Genomic DNA, 20,793 nt, shown 5'->3' with positions numbered 1-20,793 from the left:
AAAGAAAATAAAATGCAAGCGAACGACAACAAAAAGAGTGAGAATGCTGGCTTGTGGTCCACCCTCAGTTCCCCTCTGGTGCACATGGCTCTCTCCATCACAAGGCCATTGGGACTGGCCTGGGTCCCCCATTGGGGAGGAGAGCCCTGTCCCTCAGCATTGACCACGGTACAGTCTTGTTGCCATGTGCCATGACCTCCTGCCTCTGTTCCTTTAGGAAACGCATGGAAATCCAGTTCAGGAAATACTTGGAGTACCGGCCTGGGAGAGGCGCCTGCTCCGCAGAAGGGTCAGAATGTGGAATAAGGCAGGGAGCCCCAAACCTCAAGCCTGATCCCGGCGACGAGGGCCAAGTGTGAGAAGGGCCCGAGCATTCTGGGAGAGGTGGCTATCAGCGGGGTGGACGTGACAAAGGGTCAGACTACCAGACCCTTCCCAGTCCAGCCACTCCTTGAGAGCGGAGCCAGTCAGTCTACAGGTGAAGCTGCCTCTTGTGCCTGTGGAAGGGCCGCCATCCCGCTCCCTTATGCTGCCCTACTGGCTTCCCTTTGCACAGGAAACCCTATGCCTGCTTTTATTTTTATGCACAGCCGACCCTGGAGTCTGACTTTTCTCTCCTGTGGCTTTCTTCAGGACTCAGTTAAAATCCCACCTTTTGCAGGAAGCCTTTCCTTGGCCCCTCAGCTCTTTCTCAGGGACTGCCCCCCCTTTCTCTGTCCCCACTTGTGAGGAAGGCAGGGCCTGCCCTTTGCCTCTCTTTGTGTCCTCAGCACATAGTAGGTGCTTAATAAATGCTCCTTGACTGCCTGACTGCCAAGAGCTCCCAGCTAATGAGCCACTGGGAGATGAAGGAAAGAAGAGGTTTTTAATAAGTTTCCTCTGTGATAACCTACCTCTCAGACTTGTGGAGGAGGAAGGAATTTATGACCAGAGGAGAACTAGAGATCATTATTGATCACAAAATAGAAGATTTTGATTACATCAAACTAAAAAGTTTCTGTACAAATAATACTAATGCAAACAAGATTAGAAGGGAAGTAACAAATTGGGAAAATATTTTTAAAAACAAAGGTTCTGACAAAGGTCTCATTTCCAAAATATATAGAGAACTGACCATAATTTATAAGAAACGGAACCATTCTCCAATTGATAAATGGTCAAAGGATATGAACAGACAATTCTCAGAGGAAGAAATTGAAACTATATCCACTCACATGAAAGAGTGTTCCAAATCACTACTGATCAGAGAAATGCAAATTAAGACCACTCTGAGATACCACTACACACCTGTCAGATTGGCTAAGATGAAAGGAACAAATAATGACAAATGTTGGAGGGGATGTGGGGAAATTGGGACACTGATACATTGCTGGTGGAGTTGTGAAAGAATCCGGCCATTCTGGAGAGCAATCTGGAATTATGCCCAAAAAGTTGTCAAACTGTGCATACCCTTTGACCCAGCAGCGCTACTACTGGGATTATATCCCAAAGAAATACTAAAGAGCGGAAAGAAACATATATGTGCCAAAATGTTTGTGGCAGCTCTTTTTGTTGTAGCTAGAAACTGGAAGATGAATGGATGTCCATCAGTTGGAGAATGGTTGGGTAAATTGTGGTATATGAAGGTTATGGAATATTATTGCTCTGTAAGAAATGACCAGCAGGAGGAATACAGAGAGGCCTGGAGAGACTTACATCAACTGATGCTGAGTGAAATGAGCAGAACCAGAAGATCGCTGTACACTTCAACAATGATACTGTATGAGGATGTATTCTGATGGAAGTGGAAATCTTCAACATAAAGAAGAGCCAACTCACTTCCAGTTGATCAATGATGGACAGAGGTAGCTACACCCAGAGAAGAAACACTGGGAAGCGAATGTAAATTGTTAGCACTAATATCTGTCTGCCCAGGTTGCATGTACCTTCGGAATCTAAAGTTTATTGTGCAACAAGAAAATGTTATTCACACACATGTATTGTACCTAGACTATATTGTAACACATGTAAAATGTATGGGATTGCCTGTCGTCGGGGGGAGAGAATAGAGGGAGGGGGGGTAATTTGAAAAAATGAATACAAGGGATAATATTATAAAATATATATATATATATATATATATATATATATATATATATATATAATATAAAAAAAAAAAATAAGTTTCCTCTGTGCCTTTCCAGTGCTGAGCATTAGGGCCACAAACAGAAAAACCGGGACGGATGCTCCCACGGTGGGGAGAGGTCAGAGGCTAGGATGGCCTCCAGTCTCAGTGTCACAGAAAGGCCTGCATTTGGGGTCCCCGTTCACCCGAACAGTCGGGCACCCACATTTGGTGGGAGGGGTCCCCAAACGGTGGATACTGAGTGCCAGGGGAGTGGGGGCTTGGGGAAGGTGGCAGGGGTCAGGGAAGGATCCCTGGAGGGGACCCCACCCAGGCCTGTCCTAATAGGGACTAAGAAATGATTTCCTACTCCCTCAAAAATCCCTATGAATTTACTCTCTTTTTCTTCAAGGGCCCCCTCTGATGTCACCTCTGCCATGAAGCCTACCATGCTTCTCCCACCCTGCCCCCAACGGTTTCCTGGATCACTGTCTCCCTATGATCTCATCCTGCTTCTCTATCCTTCTGTTCTTTCCACCACGTAAGAGCAGGGACAGGCTGCCCCCCTCCCCGTGGCCACCCTTGGGGGATCCTCGTGCCCAGCGCCGGAGAGGGGGGCATTCGTTTCCTTCGCACCCGCCCTCTGCACCTGGGCGGCTCCTGATGGCTTCCCATCTCCTAGTTCCACCATCCTGTATTTACCCAAGTCTCTGTGCCGCCCCCTGCCATCCTCGAGGGCAGTCTGTATTTACCTCGGGCCGCGCCCAGGCTGAGTCAGCGCTTTTTGGCTGGCACAGGACTCTGGGGAGCGGGGCGCCCTCGGACAGCGAGACCCCCCTCCCCCCTCCCCTTCTCCCCTCCCCCCTCTCCCGCGGGCCCCAGAGCAGGACTTCCTTCAGCCAATCAGGGCCTCCGGCCTTCCTTTAGCCCTGTGATTCTTGCAAGTGACCTGGTGGGGAGCACTGGATATCCCCTGCATAATCCGGGGGGTGGGCAGGCTTTGGGAGGTCAGAGTTTTCAGTTGGTTTGTAATAATAATAATTAATAATAATAAACAAGGGATATCCTGACAAACGGAAGGACTCAGTAACTAGGTGCCCCAGTCCTTTTGTTTTTCTGGGAAAATTTTATTTTTACATTTCCTTTATGAATATCATCTTTCCCATGTATCTTTATAAATGGATCTCCTGATTATGTGGGCTCCTACGTGTATTTGCATATTACATGTGTTACCCGGCATACAGCAGGCGCTTAATCAGTGCTCACTTACATATGCATATGTACACATATGTTGCCCGGCACACAGTAGGCGCTTAATCAGTGCTCACGGCTTTGCGATGGGGGAGGGCTCCTCTGGGTCTAAGATGTTGCTCCCTCTTGGCCCGCCCTCTCCTCGCCGGAGCTGAGGGGAGTGCCCAGGAAGGGGGGGGTTCCCTCACAGGCCCTTTGCACCCCCGGGACCTTTGCTACTTGAGTTTTGCAGGAATGCCCCTCGGGGCAGGCTTCTGCAAAAAGTGCTGGGTGCACCCCCTGGCGGGTGGGGGGGCAGAGACCCGCCGCCCTCCCCAGGCTCCCAAGCGCGAACAGTTTTCTGATGGGGGGGGGGGCGCAGACAGAGTTTAGCAAGGGAAACTCAGAGCCTCGCGTTCAACCCGAGCAACACCCCCCCTCCCACCCCGCCCCTCCCCCGTCTCCATGCAACAGCGGTTTCCCGGGACCGAGGTGAGCGCCATGCACTCCTCCAGCCCCGAGACGGCAGGGGCAGGCCGCGCTGGGCCTCAGTTTCCTGTGCTGGCCGAGCAGGCGGCCGGGGCCTGGGCGTGCGCGGACTGCCCCGCCTCGATGAGCAGCGAGAGCCCCCGGCGCTCCCCTCCGCGGGCCCCCGGGGTGCAGGGGCCGCTGCCGCTTTTGCACCCGAAAAAAGGCCTGCTGTGCAAATGGTCTGCAGAGGCGCCGACTTGCTACAAGTGTAACGACCTAGGACACGAGGGCCTTCCGCCGCCGCCGCCGCAGCAGCCGCGCTCGCCCGCTCCGACGGCGCCGCCTCCTCCCACGCCGCCTCCACCTCCTTCCAGCCCCAGCGGCTGGGCCATGAAGACGGAGCCCCCCAAGGAGGCCCCCGCCGCCGCCGACAAGATGCTGCGCACCCCCAAGTGCTCCCGATGCCGCAACCATGGCTTCCTGGTGCCCGTCAAAGGCCACGTGGGCAAGTGCCGCTGGAAGCAGTGCACCTGCGAGAAGTGCTACCTGATCACCGAGCGCCAGAAGATCATGGCGGCGCAGAAGGTGCTCAAGAGGCAGATGCACGACGGCGAGGAGCCGGACGACGCTTCCGGGGAGCCCGCCGGCCAGGCCGCGGCCTTGGGCGGCCCCGGGCCCGCACCCTGCGCCCGCCCGCTGCCCCTGCCCATGCCCATGCCCATGCCCATGCCCGGGCCCTGCGGCTCCGACACAGGCCCCGACGGCCGCGGTGCTTCCTACATGGGCCCCCGGCCCGGGCCCTTCGAGCGGGGGCCCGGGAGCAACGGCGGGGGAGGCCCCGTAGGGGCCTTGGAGGCCGCGGGGCCCGCGGGGATGGGCGTCCGGGGCCTGGATGGCTGCTGCAAGCCCCGGCGGTCGCTGCCGCTGCCCATGCCGGTGCCGCTGCCCGCTCCGCCCCCGCCACCGCCGCCGCAGCTCTCGGCCTCCACCTCGGCGTCCCCCAGCCCACCCTATGCTGACTTCGGTAAGGACCCCTGCCCCGGCCCGCCCTACGGTGGGGGGTGGAGGGACGGGGACTGGAGAGAAGCCTCTTATCGTCCGAGCTCCCTGGCTTTACGTAGGGAAAGCCGAGGCCCAGAGAGGTGCAGGCCAGGGGTTTTGGCGCCCACGAGCCCCAGCGGGCCCTTCCGACGCTTCCGCCCGGGAAAACGCCACCTTCCCCCCACCCCGCAGCGGGCCGCCAGGCAGCGCCCTCCCATGCGCCCCTCCCCCACGCTTGGGCCCCGGGTCCTGGGCAGTGCCAGAGAGGGTCCTTAGCAGATGGGCCCATGTTGGGAGCCCAGTGAGGGGGCGGCCCCCAAGCCCCAGATTCTTCCAGGACAAAATGGGGCCCATGGCGGCGCTTGCCTCCCTCATCCCTTCTAGAAGGGCCGCCTTCGTGTTCTGGCCCGGTCGTTTTTTTTTTAAAGCCAGGAAATGGAATTGGGGGGGGGGAGACCCCGTGCAAACTCTAGGCGGAGGGTGGTGATTCACGGGGCCAGGGCCTTAGTGCAGTTTCGGGCTGGGCAAACTCGGGCCCTGAATCTGAAATGAACGGTGTTAGTGTGGCAAGGGACCCAGACTTTGTTCTATCTGAAGCCTCTGCCAGTTCCATGAGTTGGCTAAGGTCACTCAGGAGTAGAAAATTCCAGAGCTTTCCCCTCCCCCTCCCGGCTTCCCCTCCCCCCTCAACTTGCTACAATCCCCACAATGTGGTTAGCTGCACAGTAATTACGATCTGGTTGGCTTTAACACATGCCCTGTGAGTTTTACAGAGTGCCCTTTCCGCCAAAACCCTGGCATGCCATCCTCTCCAAGCTGGGGGCTCCAGAGCAGCTAGGAAGCATGGGCAACTTATACCCTCATCCTTGTGAATCCAGCGTCCTGGGAGAAGCTGGTTTAGATCCCGCTCTGGCTACCTCAGGCCCATAGCTTGGACTTCCTGCCTCCTTGCCTGAGGTTTGGAGTTGTCTCCTCAGAGATTTGGGGGAGGAAAAGGCCTGTAAGTGAATTCTGGGCCCACTATGGGAAACAGGGTCCAATTCTAGGCCTTGGGGCCTAGAGCAGGCTCTGATTCTAGGCCTCCGGGCCCACTGGGGAGCAGCCTCTCATTCTGGGCCTCTGGCTCCACTGGGGAGCAGGCTCTCATTCTAGGCCTTGGGGCCACTGGGAAGCAGCCTTTCATTCTGGGCCTCTGGTCCCACTGGGGAGCAGCCTCTCATTCTAGGCCTCGGGGCCCACTGGGGAGCAGCCTCTGATTCTAGGCCTCGGGGCCCACTGGGAAGCAGCCTCTCATTCTAGGCCTTGGGGCCCACTAGGAAGCAGCCTCTCATTCTGGGCCTCTGGCCCCACTGGGGAGCAGCCTCTCATTCTAGGCCTCGGGGCCCACTGGGGAGCAGCCTCTGATTCTAGGCCTCAGGGCCCACTGGGGAGCAGCCTCTCATTCTAGGCCTTGGGGCCCACTGGGGAGCAGGCTCTGATTCTAGGCCTTGAGGCCCACTGGGGAGTAGTCTCTGATTCTAGGCCTTGGGGCCCACTGGGAAGCAGCCTCTCATTCTGGGCCTCTGGGCCCACTGGGGAGCAGCCTCTGATTCTAGGCCTTGAGGCCCACTGGGGAGTAGTCTCTGATTCTAGGCCTTGGGGCCCACTGGGAAGCAGCCTCTCATTCTAGGCCTCGGGGCCCACTGGGGAGCAGCCTCTGATTCTAGGCCTCGGGGCCCACTGGGAAGCAGCCTCTCATTCTAGGCCTTGGGGCCCACTAGGAAGCAGCCTCTCATTCTGGGCCTCTGGCCCCACTGGGGAGCAGCCTCTCATTCTAGGCCTCGGGGCCCACTGGGGAGCAGCCTCTGATTCTAGGCCTCAGGGCCCACTGGGGAGCAGCCTCTCATTCTAGGCCTTGGGGCCCACTGGGGAGCAGGCTCTGATTCTAGGCCTTGAGGCCCACTGGGGAGTAGTCTCTGATTCTAGGCCTCAGGGCCCACTGGGGAGCAGCCTCTCATTCTAGGCCTTGGGGCCCACTGGGGAGCAGCCTCTGATTCTAGGCCTTGAGGCCCACTGGGGAGCAGTCTCTGATTCTAGGCTTCGGGGCCCACTGGGGAGCAGGCTCTGATTCTAGGCCTTGGGGCCCATTCTGGGGAGCAGCCTCTCATTCTAGGCCTCGGGGCCCACTGGGGAGCAGCCTCTCATTCTAGGCCTCGGGGCCCACTGGGGAGCAGCCTCTGACTCTAGGCTTCGGGGCCCACTGGGAAGCAGCCTCTCATTCTAGGCCTCGGGGCCCACTCTGGGGAGCAGCCTCTGACTCTAGGCTTCGGGGCCCACTGGGGAGCAGGCTCTGATTCTAAACCTTGGGGCCCATTCTGGGGAGCAGCATCTCATTCTAGGCCTCGGGGCCCACTGGGGAGCAGGCTCTGATTCTAGGCCTCGGGGCCCACTGGGGAGCAGCCTCTCATTCTAGGCCTCGGGGCCCACTCTGGGGAGCAGCCTCTCATTCTAGGCCTCGGGGCCCACTCTGGGGAGCAGCCTCTCATTCTAGGCCTCGGGGCCCACTCTGGGGAGCAGCCTCTCAATCTAGGCCTCGGGGCCCACTGGGGAGCGCTGTGCTTGGACAGTCTGTAGGTTACCCCTGGCCCTTGTTCTTGTCTCCATCCAGGGCATTCTTCCAACGTGGCCCCAGAGTGCGTGATGGGGCCTGAATATCTGGAGAGGGAGCAGTCTAAAATGTATCCTGGGTATGCCAACATGTACCACTACCGCCCGTTCCCGCTGGGCCTTGTCAACCAGTCCAGCTACCGCGGCTCCCCCGCGGCCCCGGGGCTCCCCCTCCAAAGGGGCTTCCGCCATGTTCCCAGCAACCACGGAGCCGGGACCTCCTCTTCTCTGCTCGTGAGTGCTCCCACTTCCTCAGGGAAAATGCCCGCCTTTCAGAGTCCCGTCACCCTGGGCCTGAAGGGGACCTCTGCAGGGAGTTCCCTGTCTTGCAGCCGAGGCTGTCTGACTTGCCCCCCTTAAGTGACTTCATTTTACAGAAGAGGAAACAGACCCAGAAAAATGTAGACAGCAAACAGACTCTCTGGAGCTGGGACTTGGGTTCAGATCCCACCTCTAACATTTCCTAGCTGGGTGACTTTGGACAAATACTTTGCCTCTCTAGGCCTGTTTCCTCATCTGTAAATTGAGGGAATCGGACTTTATGGCCTCTGACGTCCCTTCTTGCTCTTGCTCTAGGATGCTAGGACCCCTGGATCTTCTTCATCCCCACCCACCCAATGCTTTTTTCTTCTTTGCAGTAGATTGGTTGATTCTAAGTTTTAGGTTGACCTCTTCCCCCTACTCACTGAGCTGCCCTTTGAGTCCCAGATGGGCAATTTTCTGGTATTGGAAATGTGTGCATTTGTTCAAGAAATGCACAAAGGTTCCTCTCCTGCCCCAAAGCCGACCCCTGGAGGGTCTCCCTCAGAGGGTCCCCCAGAGACCCAGAACCCTTCCCTGTGGTTAAGGGGCACAGTGGGGAGGGGCCTCAGCACAAAGAAAGAGCTGTCCAAGGCAGGGACAGCTTCCTCTGCACCTGCATCCCCGGCTCTGGCCCCGTCCCTCCCTCTCCCCCCTGCATCCCCGGCTCTGGCTGCCCTCCAGAGCTCCGTGTGGTCTCTAAGTGTGACCCCAGCCCGTTAAGAGAAGGGGGAGATGCTGCTTGGCTCCATTTCCTCCTGTAACCCCCCCCCACACACACACACACGCATGGCTTGGTGATGGGGCCCTTGGACTCAGGTCCCGCTCTGTGTTTCCCAAGATGCAGGATTCCAGTGGGGACTTCAGACAAGGCTACTACCCTCCGCTGCCTCAGTTCATCCCTCCGGGCTTTCTGCCGGGGATCCACTACATCCCCCCTCCTCTCCCGCTGAACGTTCTGGCCGACACCGCCAAAGAATCCACCGGTGAGTGACCCCCGGCCCGAGCATTTAGGAAGCCCACTGTGCACCAGAGGTCCGCAGGGAGAGGGCCGGGCTCCTGCGGACTATCTGTCGGCTCTGACTGTCAGAGTGTGGGGGAGCAACTGGGCAGACTCACTGACTTACCAGACCCCTTGTGGTTGGTCAGAAACAATCCTCAGCCCAGGAGGTCAGTGGGTAATGGGCTGAGTTCAAATCCTGCCGCCAACTAGCTCAGCGACTGGCTGCAGCGGGAGGACTCATTTTCTGCTGCTTTTCAGGCCCAAAGTGAAGCTCATGCCTTGTTTTGTTTCCCTTTCAGCCACCCTGACCGATGTCTCAGACTCGGCGGTGATGTGTGAGCACAGCCAGCCATCTCCCCAGGAGCCGGCCAACTGAGGGCCTCCCCAGAGAGGGGGCGTTGGCCCTGCCCCCGGCTGCGGCCCCGGCAGGCAGAGGGATGGGGGGGTCTCCCAAGGGATGCTGAGGGGCGCAGCTTAAATGTTGGGTTGAGAAGGCTCGCCATCTCCTGTGATTAGCTGCAAAAATGGGGTTCAGTTCTGGCCAGACTGGGGGCGGGGAAGAGACAGGAGAGGTGAAGTTCCACTGGGGTGGGGGAGGGGTCTGGCCCAGCTTGGGACTACACTAGGCCGAGAATGAATTTAGTGTTTCCCCGGCCAAGGAGGAAAGGGTTCCCCAGAGATTAATTTGCCCACCCTTCTCTCTTGGGATTTTGGAAGGGGCCGGCCGTGGACAGCCCAGCTCCCAGGGATGGGGACGACCTGCCCCTTTATGTGGCCCGATTACGGGCCAAAGACAAGTTGGGGCTAAGGGGCGCAGCGGTATTTGTTGAAGCCATAGGAGAGGGGGTCCTGCCTCGCCCCCTCCCCCTTACAAGACGGGTGGGGGGACCATCCATTAGCCTTGCACGATCACCAGGCTGAGCTGCCCCCGTTTCCCTGACGCCCGGAGCCAGTTAAGTCACAGAAGCAAAAAGGGCCCCAAAGTTTTGTTAAGTCCATTGTAAGGCACATTCTGTTTGAAAAGTTGTTAAGCTACTTGCTGTTTTGTAGTGGTTGTTAGACTAGGAAAGTTCGTTCCAATTCTGTTTCAGAGCACTGCCTTTGACCTCGTCAAGCAAAAGGAAGCCGATTGGAGCTTGTACCCCCTGCCACCGTTCTGCTCTGCTGTGTGTGTGTGGGGGGCAGTTACTGTTTCAATAAAAAGCAAAAAAAAAGTCCTGATGCGTTTATTTGTCCTGGGTGAAAGCTGGTGCTTGGAGGCTACCATGGGGACTGGGGAGACTCCCCCAGGGAGTCTGGATCGGGGGCATCATCCTTGCTTGGATGCTCGCTGCTTGGGTGGCTTTGGCCAAGTCACCTGGTCTTGAGGTGGCCGGACTAACCACGAGGCTTCCCCAGCTCTCAGCCTTATGTTCCTGTGAAGAGTCTGCAAGGTCCCTCCCTCCCAGAGCCCTGTGGGTCCAGTGGCCAAAGAGAGATGAGGGTGACTGCAGAGGGCCTGAGGTGGGAGGAGCAGGAGGGAGATGGAGGATGAAGAAAAGCTGGGAGGGAAGGGAGCACTGGGAACAGACGAAGCAGGGGGCGAGTTTGGGGATCACAGAGGGCCCGCTGGCTGGAGGGCAGAGTGCATGGTGGGGGGCAGGGAGGGCCTTGAGCGTCACGTGGAAGAGGGAGAGATTTGCTAATAACTGAGAAAAATCAGAGAAATGGACAGATAACAGACATACACATGTGCACATATACATATATACATACACATACACGCATACAATACATACATATACCTGCCCATATATACACACATGCACGTGTATACAATACATGTACACACATAAGTATGTACACACATACACTTACATGTATATATACCTATATTTATATACACACATTTATATACATGCGTATACACATGCACACATAGATGTACATATACAAATATATACACGTATACTTATGTACATACCTGTTTGCATATACATATTTATATGCACATGCATGTAACACATACACTTACATATATACACATGCACATACATGCACACGCACACACACATGTGAAAACACGTTATTACGAGATCTATAAATGATGTAGTGTAAATGGGGCCGGAGCGGACCTTACGGCCGCCATGTCCCAGAGAAGGAAACACACAAAGAGGGTAACTGAATTTGAACTTCCCCACTCCAGAACCAGGAACCAAACCGGATCCTGAGGTTGTGGGGGAGGGAGCGGGCGTGGGAGTGCCCAAGGTGGACCCGAGAGTCAGTGAGGGGGGAGGGGGCACTTGTGAGGTTCCAGCATCCCCCCCTCCTCCTCCTCCAGCTCAGAGAGAACAAACGGAGACGTCACCCAAGAGACGCAACAAAATGAAAACACTTTTGTCATCTCAAAAAGATAATTAAAAAACCCTCAGTGACACAAAGACAAGCGTATTCTTCTTCCCCACAGTGAGGTTCCTCAGCTTCCCCTTTAAATCCCCATCTGCAGAAACATCCAGATATTTGAGACTTGGCAAAAGGAAAAGTATGTTTTTCGTGACTCAATCCCCCAAAGCAGGATCACGCTCAGTTGCTTTTAGCCCCATAAAGCCTTAAGGTCTCTATGTTGCCCTGGGAGTGAAGTAACATGGAAATTATGGTTTCTTCGATGGGAAAACCAAGGCTTGGACCAAGGAAAGGGATTTTCAGAGCTGAACTAAAGTTGGCACAAGAGGCCAGGCCCTTCCCACGGCACCTTTCTGCCCCTCCCACCCACCTGCAGACCCTCCCCGGTGATGTGCCAGTCCTACGTGGCAATAACTCGTTCATTTGTTAAAACAATCCCAGAAGATGAGCTTTGGGAGGAAGCGCAGGGGCTCTCCCCTCTGACATACCTGGGGTATGTGTGCGTTCCTATCTATTTTACACATGTATGCATATTGTGTGTTTGCATGTAAATGTATGTGCACATGTATTATACTTATACATTACACACACACACACACACACAATTTTCAGGCAGCGGGCTTCCTGGGAAGTCCTTTGTTTGCATTCACGCATGGAAGAGCCCGTTCCACAGAGGAGCCAAGACTCTCCCCATCAGGTGGCTGGCCCTCACGCACCGCGCTCCCGACACGTTTCTGGGGGTCTGCGGCAGGTGAGTGACCGCCGTCCCTCACGGAGCTCCTCGTCTCACTTGCTTATCCTTACCTAACTGACTCAGAGGAAGGAAGACCTCACTCAGAACATTTACAAAGCTTTTTAATAAAAGCTTTTTGTTTTCAAAACCCACGCAAAGAGAACTTTCAACAAAATCCTGGGCTCCAACTTGCTCCCCCTTCCCTAGACAGCACGTGATCCGACACAGGTTGACCGATCCAAAAGGAAAAGGGCGTCTCACTCACGACATTGCGTCGTCTCTGTCCGAGCTTGATCTTCCAGCCCCTTCCTCTGCTAAGTTCTCACCCTTCCCAAGCCCATTCTAAGCTCTAACTTCTCCCCTTTATATCCATGTTCCTTTTCCGTGTTCTGGGTGACTGTCCAGAACTGACTTTCTATGTTCCAGTTGCTGATGTCTACCCTAGCTCTAATGTTCTCCACTCTGGGCTCTCACACGGACGTTCTATGTTCTCCACTCTGGGCTCTCACACGGACGTTCTATGTTCTCCACTCTGGGCTCTCACACGGACGTTCTATGTTCTCCACTCTGGGCTCTCACACGGACGTTCTATGTTCTCCACTCTGGGCTCTCACACGGACGTTCTATGTTCTCCACTCTGGGCTCTCACATGGACGTTCTATGTTTTCCACTCTGGGCTCTCACACGTTCTCCACTCTGGGCTCTCACACGGACGTTCTATGTTCTCCACTCTGGGCTCTCACACGGACGTTCTATGTTCTCCACTCTGGGCTCTCACACGGACGTTCTATGTTCTCCACTCTGGGCTCTCACATGGACGTTCTATGTTCTCCACTCTAGGCTCTCACACGGATGTTCCAAAGGCCCCTCTGTCTCCAGCACGCCAGGCTCCGGCTCTCCCGGTCCCTCCTGGCCCCCGGACTCCCAGGCTGCCCCTCAGGCCGGGCCCTCCGCCCGGGCAGACGAGCGGGTGGGCAGCCAGGGGTGACGCCACGGAGCCTGGGCATTCTGCAAGCAGATGTGGAGCTCATTGTTCCGTTTGTCCTTGTCTTGATTAGCAGCAGATGGTGGTTGAGGCAGGCGTCAGCCTGAGAGTCATTAGGGTGTGAGGGGACAAACTCTTTCCAGAGGGAGTTTGGTCTTGATCTTTCTTTTTATATCACTATTGTTGTTATTATGAGAATGAGAAAATCGCTTTTTTCTTCTTGGAAGTCAACTTGCCCTTTGGAAAACTCACGATGACGAGGGTTGTTTTTTCCACATTAATAGGGCAATTAGTTTTAAGCACTGATCCAGATAAACAGGGAAACTTTAAAAGGCCTCTGGACACCAGCCACAATCCGTTAATAGATTCTCCCTCAACCCCGTTCCCTCCTTGGAGAAACTGGAGGAAGGGGAGGGAAGGTCGAGAAGAGAAAGCAGGATCCAGGTCTGGGTCAGGGGTCCAGTACTTAGTAGGACTGGACATTTCCTCTGACCCATGACCTTTCAAACCTCCACAAGACAGATATTCACCAGAGATCCCCAACTTCAGCTTCCCCGTGGTCTGGGACACCAGAAACTAAGAGAAGATTAAACAAAACCTCGATGACCTAATGGCTAACGAGCTCCCCCGCAGCCCCCCCCTTCACCTTTCATGCTACCCGGCAACAGAGAGGCTGCACTAGACAACCCACTGGCAGGCTCCCCGCACACTGATGCCCTGGTTCTCCTGCCCTTCCAGGGCCTCGGAGAGCCCGGCTCCAAAATGAAAAACAAAGATAATTATCTAAGACCTGACCAGAGTACCTTGTGAAATTTGAGGAAAAGATGGAAACACAACAAGTTATTCCTGAATGATTTAAAAAGGAAATTAAAAAAAAAGAATTTCTTAAAAAAAATAAAAGAATTATGAAAGCAAAATTACTGGCTTGCATAGCAATAGAAAGATGTGAACCTATGACAGCAGGTATCACCGATGAAACAAGAGAGGACACCTGAGTGGGAATGAAAATACACAGCTGTGGAGAACAATCTGTAAGGAGAGACATAAAAAAGCAAAAACCTTACAAAGCACGTGCTCTCTTCAAGCAAAATATTTTGGCCTCAAAGACAAGATGTGTAGAGACAACTTAAGAATTATAGATCTTCCAGAAAAAAAACCAAGAAGTTTAAAAAACATGAATACTATAATGCAGGAATAATAGAAGAAAACTGTCCAGAATTTCTGAACAGAGAAAATAAAATGTCAATCAAAAGAATCCATAGATCACCTCCAGAAAATATACAAAACACATAAACATAATCCAAGGCTGCAAACTCCAAGATACATGGCAATTAAATTTAATAATTCAATTCAAAACCAACAAATTCTGTAAATAATTAAGAGAAAGAAAGAAAGAATTAAAAGAAAATACAGGAGGGAGTGGAATGATATGTTCTGAGAAACAGTCAAGTTCAGAATGCAACCAAAAGTGACCTACCCTGAAAATATGAATTTAATCATAAATGAAAAAGAGATGACTATTCAAGAATAAATAGATATTCAAAATATTCTCAGAAAAATAACCCAGATCCAAAGAGATTACTTGCTTCTCAAAGGGAAATTCAGGAGAGGTGAATGAAGGCAAGAGCATCAACAGCAGGAAAAAGCAGAGAAACTTCTTCCTAATGTACATAAGAAGCTGAGGGTGAAGCGGGAAACTAAGGTTAGCAAAATAGTGAAGAAGTGGACCTAGAGCATTATAAACAAACAGAGCTTGGTGATACACAGCCTACAGACATGGGTGAACAAAGATGTCCTGTGAAGGGACATGGGAAACATGATCCAGGTGTGGACTGATGGGATTTGGTGCTTGGATCCACTACTCATCTTGCCTTGGAAAAGGGAGTTGGAGTCTTGAGGAAAACTGGTACCTGGGAGGATGAAAGGAAATGGACCCAAGGAGGATATTTTGAAGTAATAGCCAAAGGTAAGGTATAGATCAGAAGTGGGCTGCAGTGGGATAATAGAATAGTGGGATAGACCCTGCCATGAACAATGTCCTCTCTATCACCTGCAGGAATAGAATTATTCTGGAAGTGAGATATTATGGAAAAGGTAGTCCTGGAAGACCAGCTCTACATTGGAAACTGCTTAGCAAGAGAATTCAGAACGGTAACTTCATTCCAAGAGGAAGGAAAAGAATAGTGAGGGACCGAATTTGGAAAATGACTGTGGTTTAAAGATTTAAAGTAGACTGAGAGGAAGAATGGATAATAAAGAAAAACTCTTTTTGAGGAAAGGGTGAGGAAAATTAAATTTTAAAAATAAAAAGGATGTTAAAGAGAACAAAAAGAGAAATTCTGCTTGATCACCTGGAATGTTGAGAGGAGAGGAAAGGAGAGGAATTAAACAACCAAATAAAATGAATAAGTAAAATTCAAAGGGAGAGGGATGGCAATGGAGGAAGAGATTTGAGGTTAGAAGAGAAAGACTTAGTGAGAATAAACCACATTTTAAAAAATTAAACCAAAGCAACTGTAGACATTTGTTTACAGAGGAAGAAAGAAAAATATCAATTTGAAAAATCCTGATAATGGAGACAAATGGAGGAAAATATAAATCTAACTTTCATAATTTTAAATGAGAATAATCCATTCAAATGACAAAGTAACAGATTGGATAAGGAAAAAAAAACTGCTTTACTTACAAGAAACACATTTTAAAAATAAAAGTATACAGAGAATAAACCTGAATAATTGAGAAAAGATTTACAGTTCATCAGGTGAATCCCCCAAAGCAGGAATTGCAATTATACTATCTGGCATTTTAAAAAATAACAAAGGATAAACAAAAAAATGGCTTTATGCTAAAAGGAACCATGAACAAGAAACCAATATTAATATTAACATATATACTCCAAAGGTTTCAGCATCCAAATTCATTAAAAAAAATTAACTGAGCTACAAGAATAGATGATAACAGAATAATGTTAGGAGGCGTCTGTAGTGCTCCCTTTCTCTCTTTCTCCTTCCCTCTCTCCCTCCCTCTGTCTGTCTGTCTGTCTGTCTGTCTGTCTGCCTCTCTTTCTCTGCTTTCTTTCTCTGTCTCTTTCTTTGTCTGTCTGTCTCTCTACATCTCTGTCTTTCTCTGTGTCTCTCTTTGTTTCTGTCTCTGTGTCTGTCTCTGTCTCTCTCTGTCTCTATCTCTCTCTTTTTCTGTTTTGGATCAGTATAACAAGAAGATTAATGGAAGGGGAAAACAGAACAGAACAGAAGCTGGAAAAACTAAAGCTAAACAACTTATGGCATCTTCTAAATAGGAATACAAAAGAATATATGAATTTCTTTTCTTTCTTTCTTTCTTTTTTTTTTTTAACTTCAACTGAAGCTTAATAGATTCTGCTCTAACCTCTTTGTCTTAACTCTGTGTGTGTCCTCCAATGTATCCTTGTAAACAATACATTATTGGATTCTTATTTCTAATCCATTCTCTCCTCTTCCATTTTATGGGCAAGTTCATTCCATTCACATTCACAATTATGATCATATGTTTTTCCTCCATCCCATTCTCTTCTATTTGTCCTTCTCTTTTTTTATTTTGTGCCCTTCTTAAAAATCTGTTTTGCTTCTCATCACTGCCTCCCTTGATCTTATCAACCCTTCTTTCTTTCCCTTAGCCCTTTCCTTTCCTACTTTTCTGTAGGACAAGATGAGTTTCTATACCTAACACAGACTGTCCTGGTGACTTCTACATAAAATGATTTTTACAGAATGTGAATTTGTATGTAGACTTAAGAAAGGGAGGGAGAGAGGAACAAGCATGTGCATGTGGAGGGAGTAAGCTGGTACACAATTGAAGGACATGTGGGGACTGGAGGCAGAGAAGCAAAAGCAGAAGGAAGAACATGTGGCAGTGGGGCCAGTGACCTGGAGGCCTGATCAGAACTGAGGGAAGATCATGCAGAATGAAGAAATGTGGAGGACAAATATGGAAACTGGAGAAAATGGGTCACATGGACTGGAGAATGGAGAGGTACAAAAGATACCCAAGCACAGGTGGTCAGAAGACAGACACAGAGACGGACAGACAGGCGGATGGGAATGGCACAAAGGTCTCCTCTCTTGGTACCACAAGCTGAAGTCAATCCTCAAGGCAGCAGTAGTTGTTTATTAGCAAATAATTTATTAATTAGCAAATTAATTTATTAGCAATCCATTCTTCTGTTTTCACTAGGAGGGATTTTTAAAGTTTCTTTTTTTGTGGGGGAGGTAGGGGAGGAAATATAGGAAGCCAAGTAGCCCCAAGTCGAGGGATAGGAGTGGGAGAGAGAGAGTATATATAGTACTGTACAGTAAAGTTAACACAGATTTATTTTGGAATGCACGTTTGTTTCAGAATTCTTTACGTAAAATTCTTAATGTAAAACAAGAGCTGTCTGTCTATACACACATATTTCTATATGTGTATATATTTGTACATCTTTGAACCAGTTGAGATGAGAGGTTCAAGCATTGCCTGCCCTCCCATTCCCCTTGCCATTGTAAATACTCCTTTTGGAACACTTTTTTTGATGCAAAATAATTTCCTCCATTTTCCTCTTCCTTCCTCTTTCTACCCACGAATCCCTCTTTGCCATCTTTTCATTACTTTTTTTGTAGATCATCCCAACATAATAGACTCACACTCATGCCCTCTTTTAAGGGAACTGATTCTAACTACCCTAATGATGACAAAGTTCGTAAGAGGTTACATGTACAATTTTCCCTTATAAGAATGTAAATGGTTTAATCTGGTAAATCATTATGATTTATCATTCATGTTTATCTTTTTATGTTTCTCTTGGGATTTGTGTTTGAATGTCAAATTTTCTTTTTTGGTTCTGGTTTTTTTTTTCTGACAGGAATGCTTGAAAATCCTTTCCTCCTGTCAGATTATATTAATTTTTGCTAGATAGGTTATTTTTGGCTATAATCATAGTTCCTTTGCTTTCTGGACTATCATATTCTAAGTTCTTCTTTCCTTTAAGAATCTTGTGTGATCCATTTGATGATATTTGAATTATATTTTACTGGCTACTTGCAATAGTTTTCCTTGAGCTGGGAGCTCTGACATTTGGCAAAAATATTCCTGGGAGTTTTCATTTCGGTATGTCTTTCAAGAAATAATCAGTGGTTTCTTCTAGTTTCTACTTTGCCCTCTGGGTCTATTATAGCTAAGCAGTTTTCCTTTATAATTTCTTGAAATCTGATGTCTAGACTCTTTTTTTAAGAATCATAACTTGCAGGTAGTCTAATAATTCTTAAGACATTTCTCCCTTAATCTATTTTCCAGGTAAGTTAATTTTCCTATGAGATATTTCAAATTTTCTTCTATTTTACATTCTTTTGATTTGCTTTTATTGTTTCTCAATGTCTAACAAAATCATTAGCTTCCATTTGATTAATTTAATTTTTAATGAGTTATTTTCCTTAGTGAGTTTTTGTACCTCTTTTTTCATTTTGCTAATTCTGATTGCTAAGGAGTTATTTTCTTTCATATTTTTTGTTCCTCTTTTTACCAAGCCATGAATTCCCATTTCATAATTTTCTTGTACTGCTCTCATTTGTTTTTCCAAATTTTCCTCTACTGATCTTATCCAATTAAATTTTTTTTTGCTTTTTTCAAAACATCTCTCACATTAATTCTTGTTGGATTTATACATAATCTGCATTTTTCTTTGAAGCTTTGTTTGTAGATGCTTTTACATTGTTGTCTTCTTTTGATTTTATGTTTTGAGCCTTAGAAGTCTTTTATGATCAAGTTCTTTTGTTGTTTTTATTGTTTGCTCTTTCTCTATCCCATTTCTTGACTTTGGGTTTTGCATTAGAGTGGAGCTCTGCTGTTCTCTGGAGGGGATGGTTAGCTTGCACTTTAGTCATTTATGTCCCTGTGCTGCTTCCACATTTAGGTCCAGAGGCCTCTACATTTTAGTGCTTCCTAAGTGGTATGATGATCTGGGGGATGGTCTGGTCACTGTCCTGTAGTCCTTTCCCACAGAAGGCCCTCGATCCCTCACAATCACAACCACTTCTTTTCCACAGGAAGGCCCTTCCTATCCCCAGAGAAAGGGCTGACAGATGACAATGTGGGCACCTACTGCAGAAATCTGATCCCAGCTCCTGGCACTTGGTGCAGATACACCACCATTCCCTGGCTGGGAGTCAAGGGACAAGGACTCTTTCCACAAAAGGCCTTCTCCCGGGGCCCACTCTCCTCTTTGGACTCCAGGCCAGGGGCGGCGAGGAGGAGGGCCGGCGATGGGCTCCTGCGGCTGGCCAGCACCCGCCACGTTTGGAGGATCTGGAAGGCCAGACTTTGCCCACTCTCTGAGCTATCCCTGGGTATTACAGGACCAAGGGGACGGAGATGTTTGGTCAGCGTCCCTGCCTAAGTGGGAGGTGTCTGATAGGTCCCATTGCCGGGCCTGAGGCTCTTGGGTGCGATTTGAATCTTAAGCATTTTGAGGTGAATTAAATGCTTTCTCATACCCACTGAGTCCTGGTTAAGTAACAAGCAGAGGAGTCAAAGACCCTGTCACCCACTTTGGGGGAAACCGCAACTTGAACCATATCTTTCATTTGGGAAATTTCTCAAGAGCGAGGCTCCGGGGTGACTGGGGATGACCGGCTCCACCTGAGCTCAGAGCCCTGGGCCACACCTGAAGATGGCAGCCACGCCCTCCTTCAGGCTTCCCTTTTCCAGGTTTCTCAGGGTTTCCAACCCTGTGGCTGGTCCGGAAGGGTTTAGTGAGTCTGCCTGCTTTCCTGGGCCTGCGTCCAGCCTCAGGCCATCGATCACAGGAGCCACCCAGGCAGCAGGATAGAGAAAGGCCTCCTTTGCCAGAGAGGTGGCCCAGGGCTCCAGAACCCGGGGAAGAGGCCCTGGGACGCCGGACCACCACAGAGGCTCAGGGACAGGCTGTGGCTGCTGCTGCTGAGAGCCACGCCAACCCGGCAGAGGGAGAGCCCACGGGATGGTGAGCTTCCTGAGAAGAGGGGTGCCCCCTTGTAGCCTCACTCCATCAGATAGCAGGGGCTCTTTGTCTTTATATTCCCAAGGCGTGACACATAGTAGGTACTTGTTCATCTATTCTGATATTCCATCCCCCCCCCCAGCTCTGACATTTTTTGCTGTTAGGACCCTCCTGTCTCTGACATTCTCTGTCCTAAGGTCTCTTCCAGCTCTGACACTCTATTCTAAGGTCCTTCCCAGCTCTGACCACCTATGAAATTCTCTCGGCCCAGGGACAGAAGCCCCCTGACTCACTCTGGGGGAATGAGCGCCCATCAGGAATTACTCAGAGTTATTCCAAATCTGGTTTAAATGGAATCCATGCTGGAAGCACCCGTCCCTCATGCCCACCCCCCAGCTGCTGGGATGGAGGGCTCTACTTCCCCCTTTTATTCTGTTTATTCTTTTGAACAAATTGTGAGTTTTACAAGCTTTTCAAGTCTTTTGGTGGCAAACATATGTTCACGTGTAAATCATTAGATGTCTCCGTTGGTGGGCGTGAGCCCTATTCTCTTAGAGGTACCCATAGTTCCCTGCCAGCCCCCCGTGTCCATATGGACTCACATGGAAACGTTTTCCTTCTCCAAATTTCAGAAAACCAGCTCTAGAAGCGACTTCCTCGATTACCGAGTCGAACCCCCCTCTACTGCAGATCCCCCTCCAGAGCAAGCCCGAGTTTGGATCCCGCTGGTGTCGGGAGCTCGCTCGATACCATGGGGTTTCCTCTGTCTGACTCCCCGTCCCTCCCGTCCGCGGTGCAGATGGCTTCTACTTGTTTTTCCTGTATCGTTTCTCTGCCCGGAGCAGGGTCTCACCAGCTCTTACCCTCTACCTGGTCAGCCTGCGTCGTCTCTGTCCGCTCCGGTCCG

The 20,793-nt window shown here is 50.5% G+C and overlaps 1 protein-coding gene across 1 annotated transcript; it reads left to right on the top strand.

The window, feature by feature from the left end:
- Positions 1–4,123: 4,123 nt before the first annotated feature.
- Positions 4,124–9,307, top strand: DMRTB1 (DMRT like family B with proline rich C-terminal 1). Its single transcript, XM_074264640.1, has 4 exons — positions 4,124–4,829; positions 7,494–7,726; positions 8,634–8,778; positions 9,095–9,307. The coding sequence occupies exons 1-4, from the start codon at positions 4,196–4,198 to the stop codon at positions 9,169–9,171; spliced, it is 1,089 nt and encodes a 362-aa protein (XP_074120741.1). The 5' UTR covers positions 4,124–4,195; the 3' UTR covers positions 9,172–9,307.
- The last annotated feature ends 11,486 nt before the right edge of the window (positions 9,308–20,793 follow it).

The sequence above is a fragment of the Sminthopsis crassicaudata genome, chromosome 4 (assembly GCF_048593235.1).
Source record: "Sminthopsis crassicaudata isolate SCR6 chromosome 4, ASM4859323v1, whole genome shotgun sequence".
Classification (NCBI taxonomy): Eukaryota; Metazoa; Chordata; class Mammalia; order Dasyuromorphia; family Dasyuridae; genus Sminthopsis; species Sminthopsis crassicaudata.
This window is presented reverse-complemented; position numbering and strand designations above follow the sequence as displayed.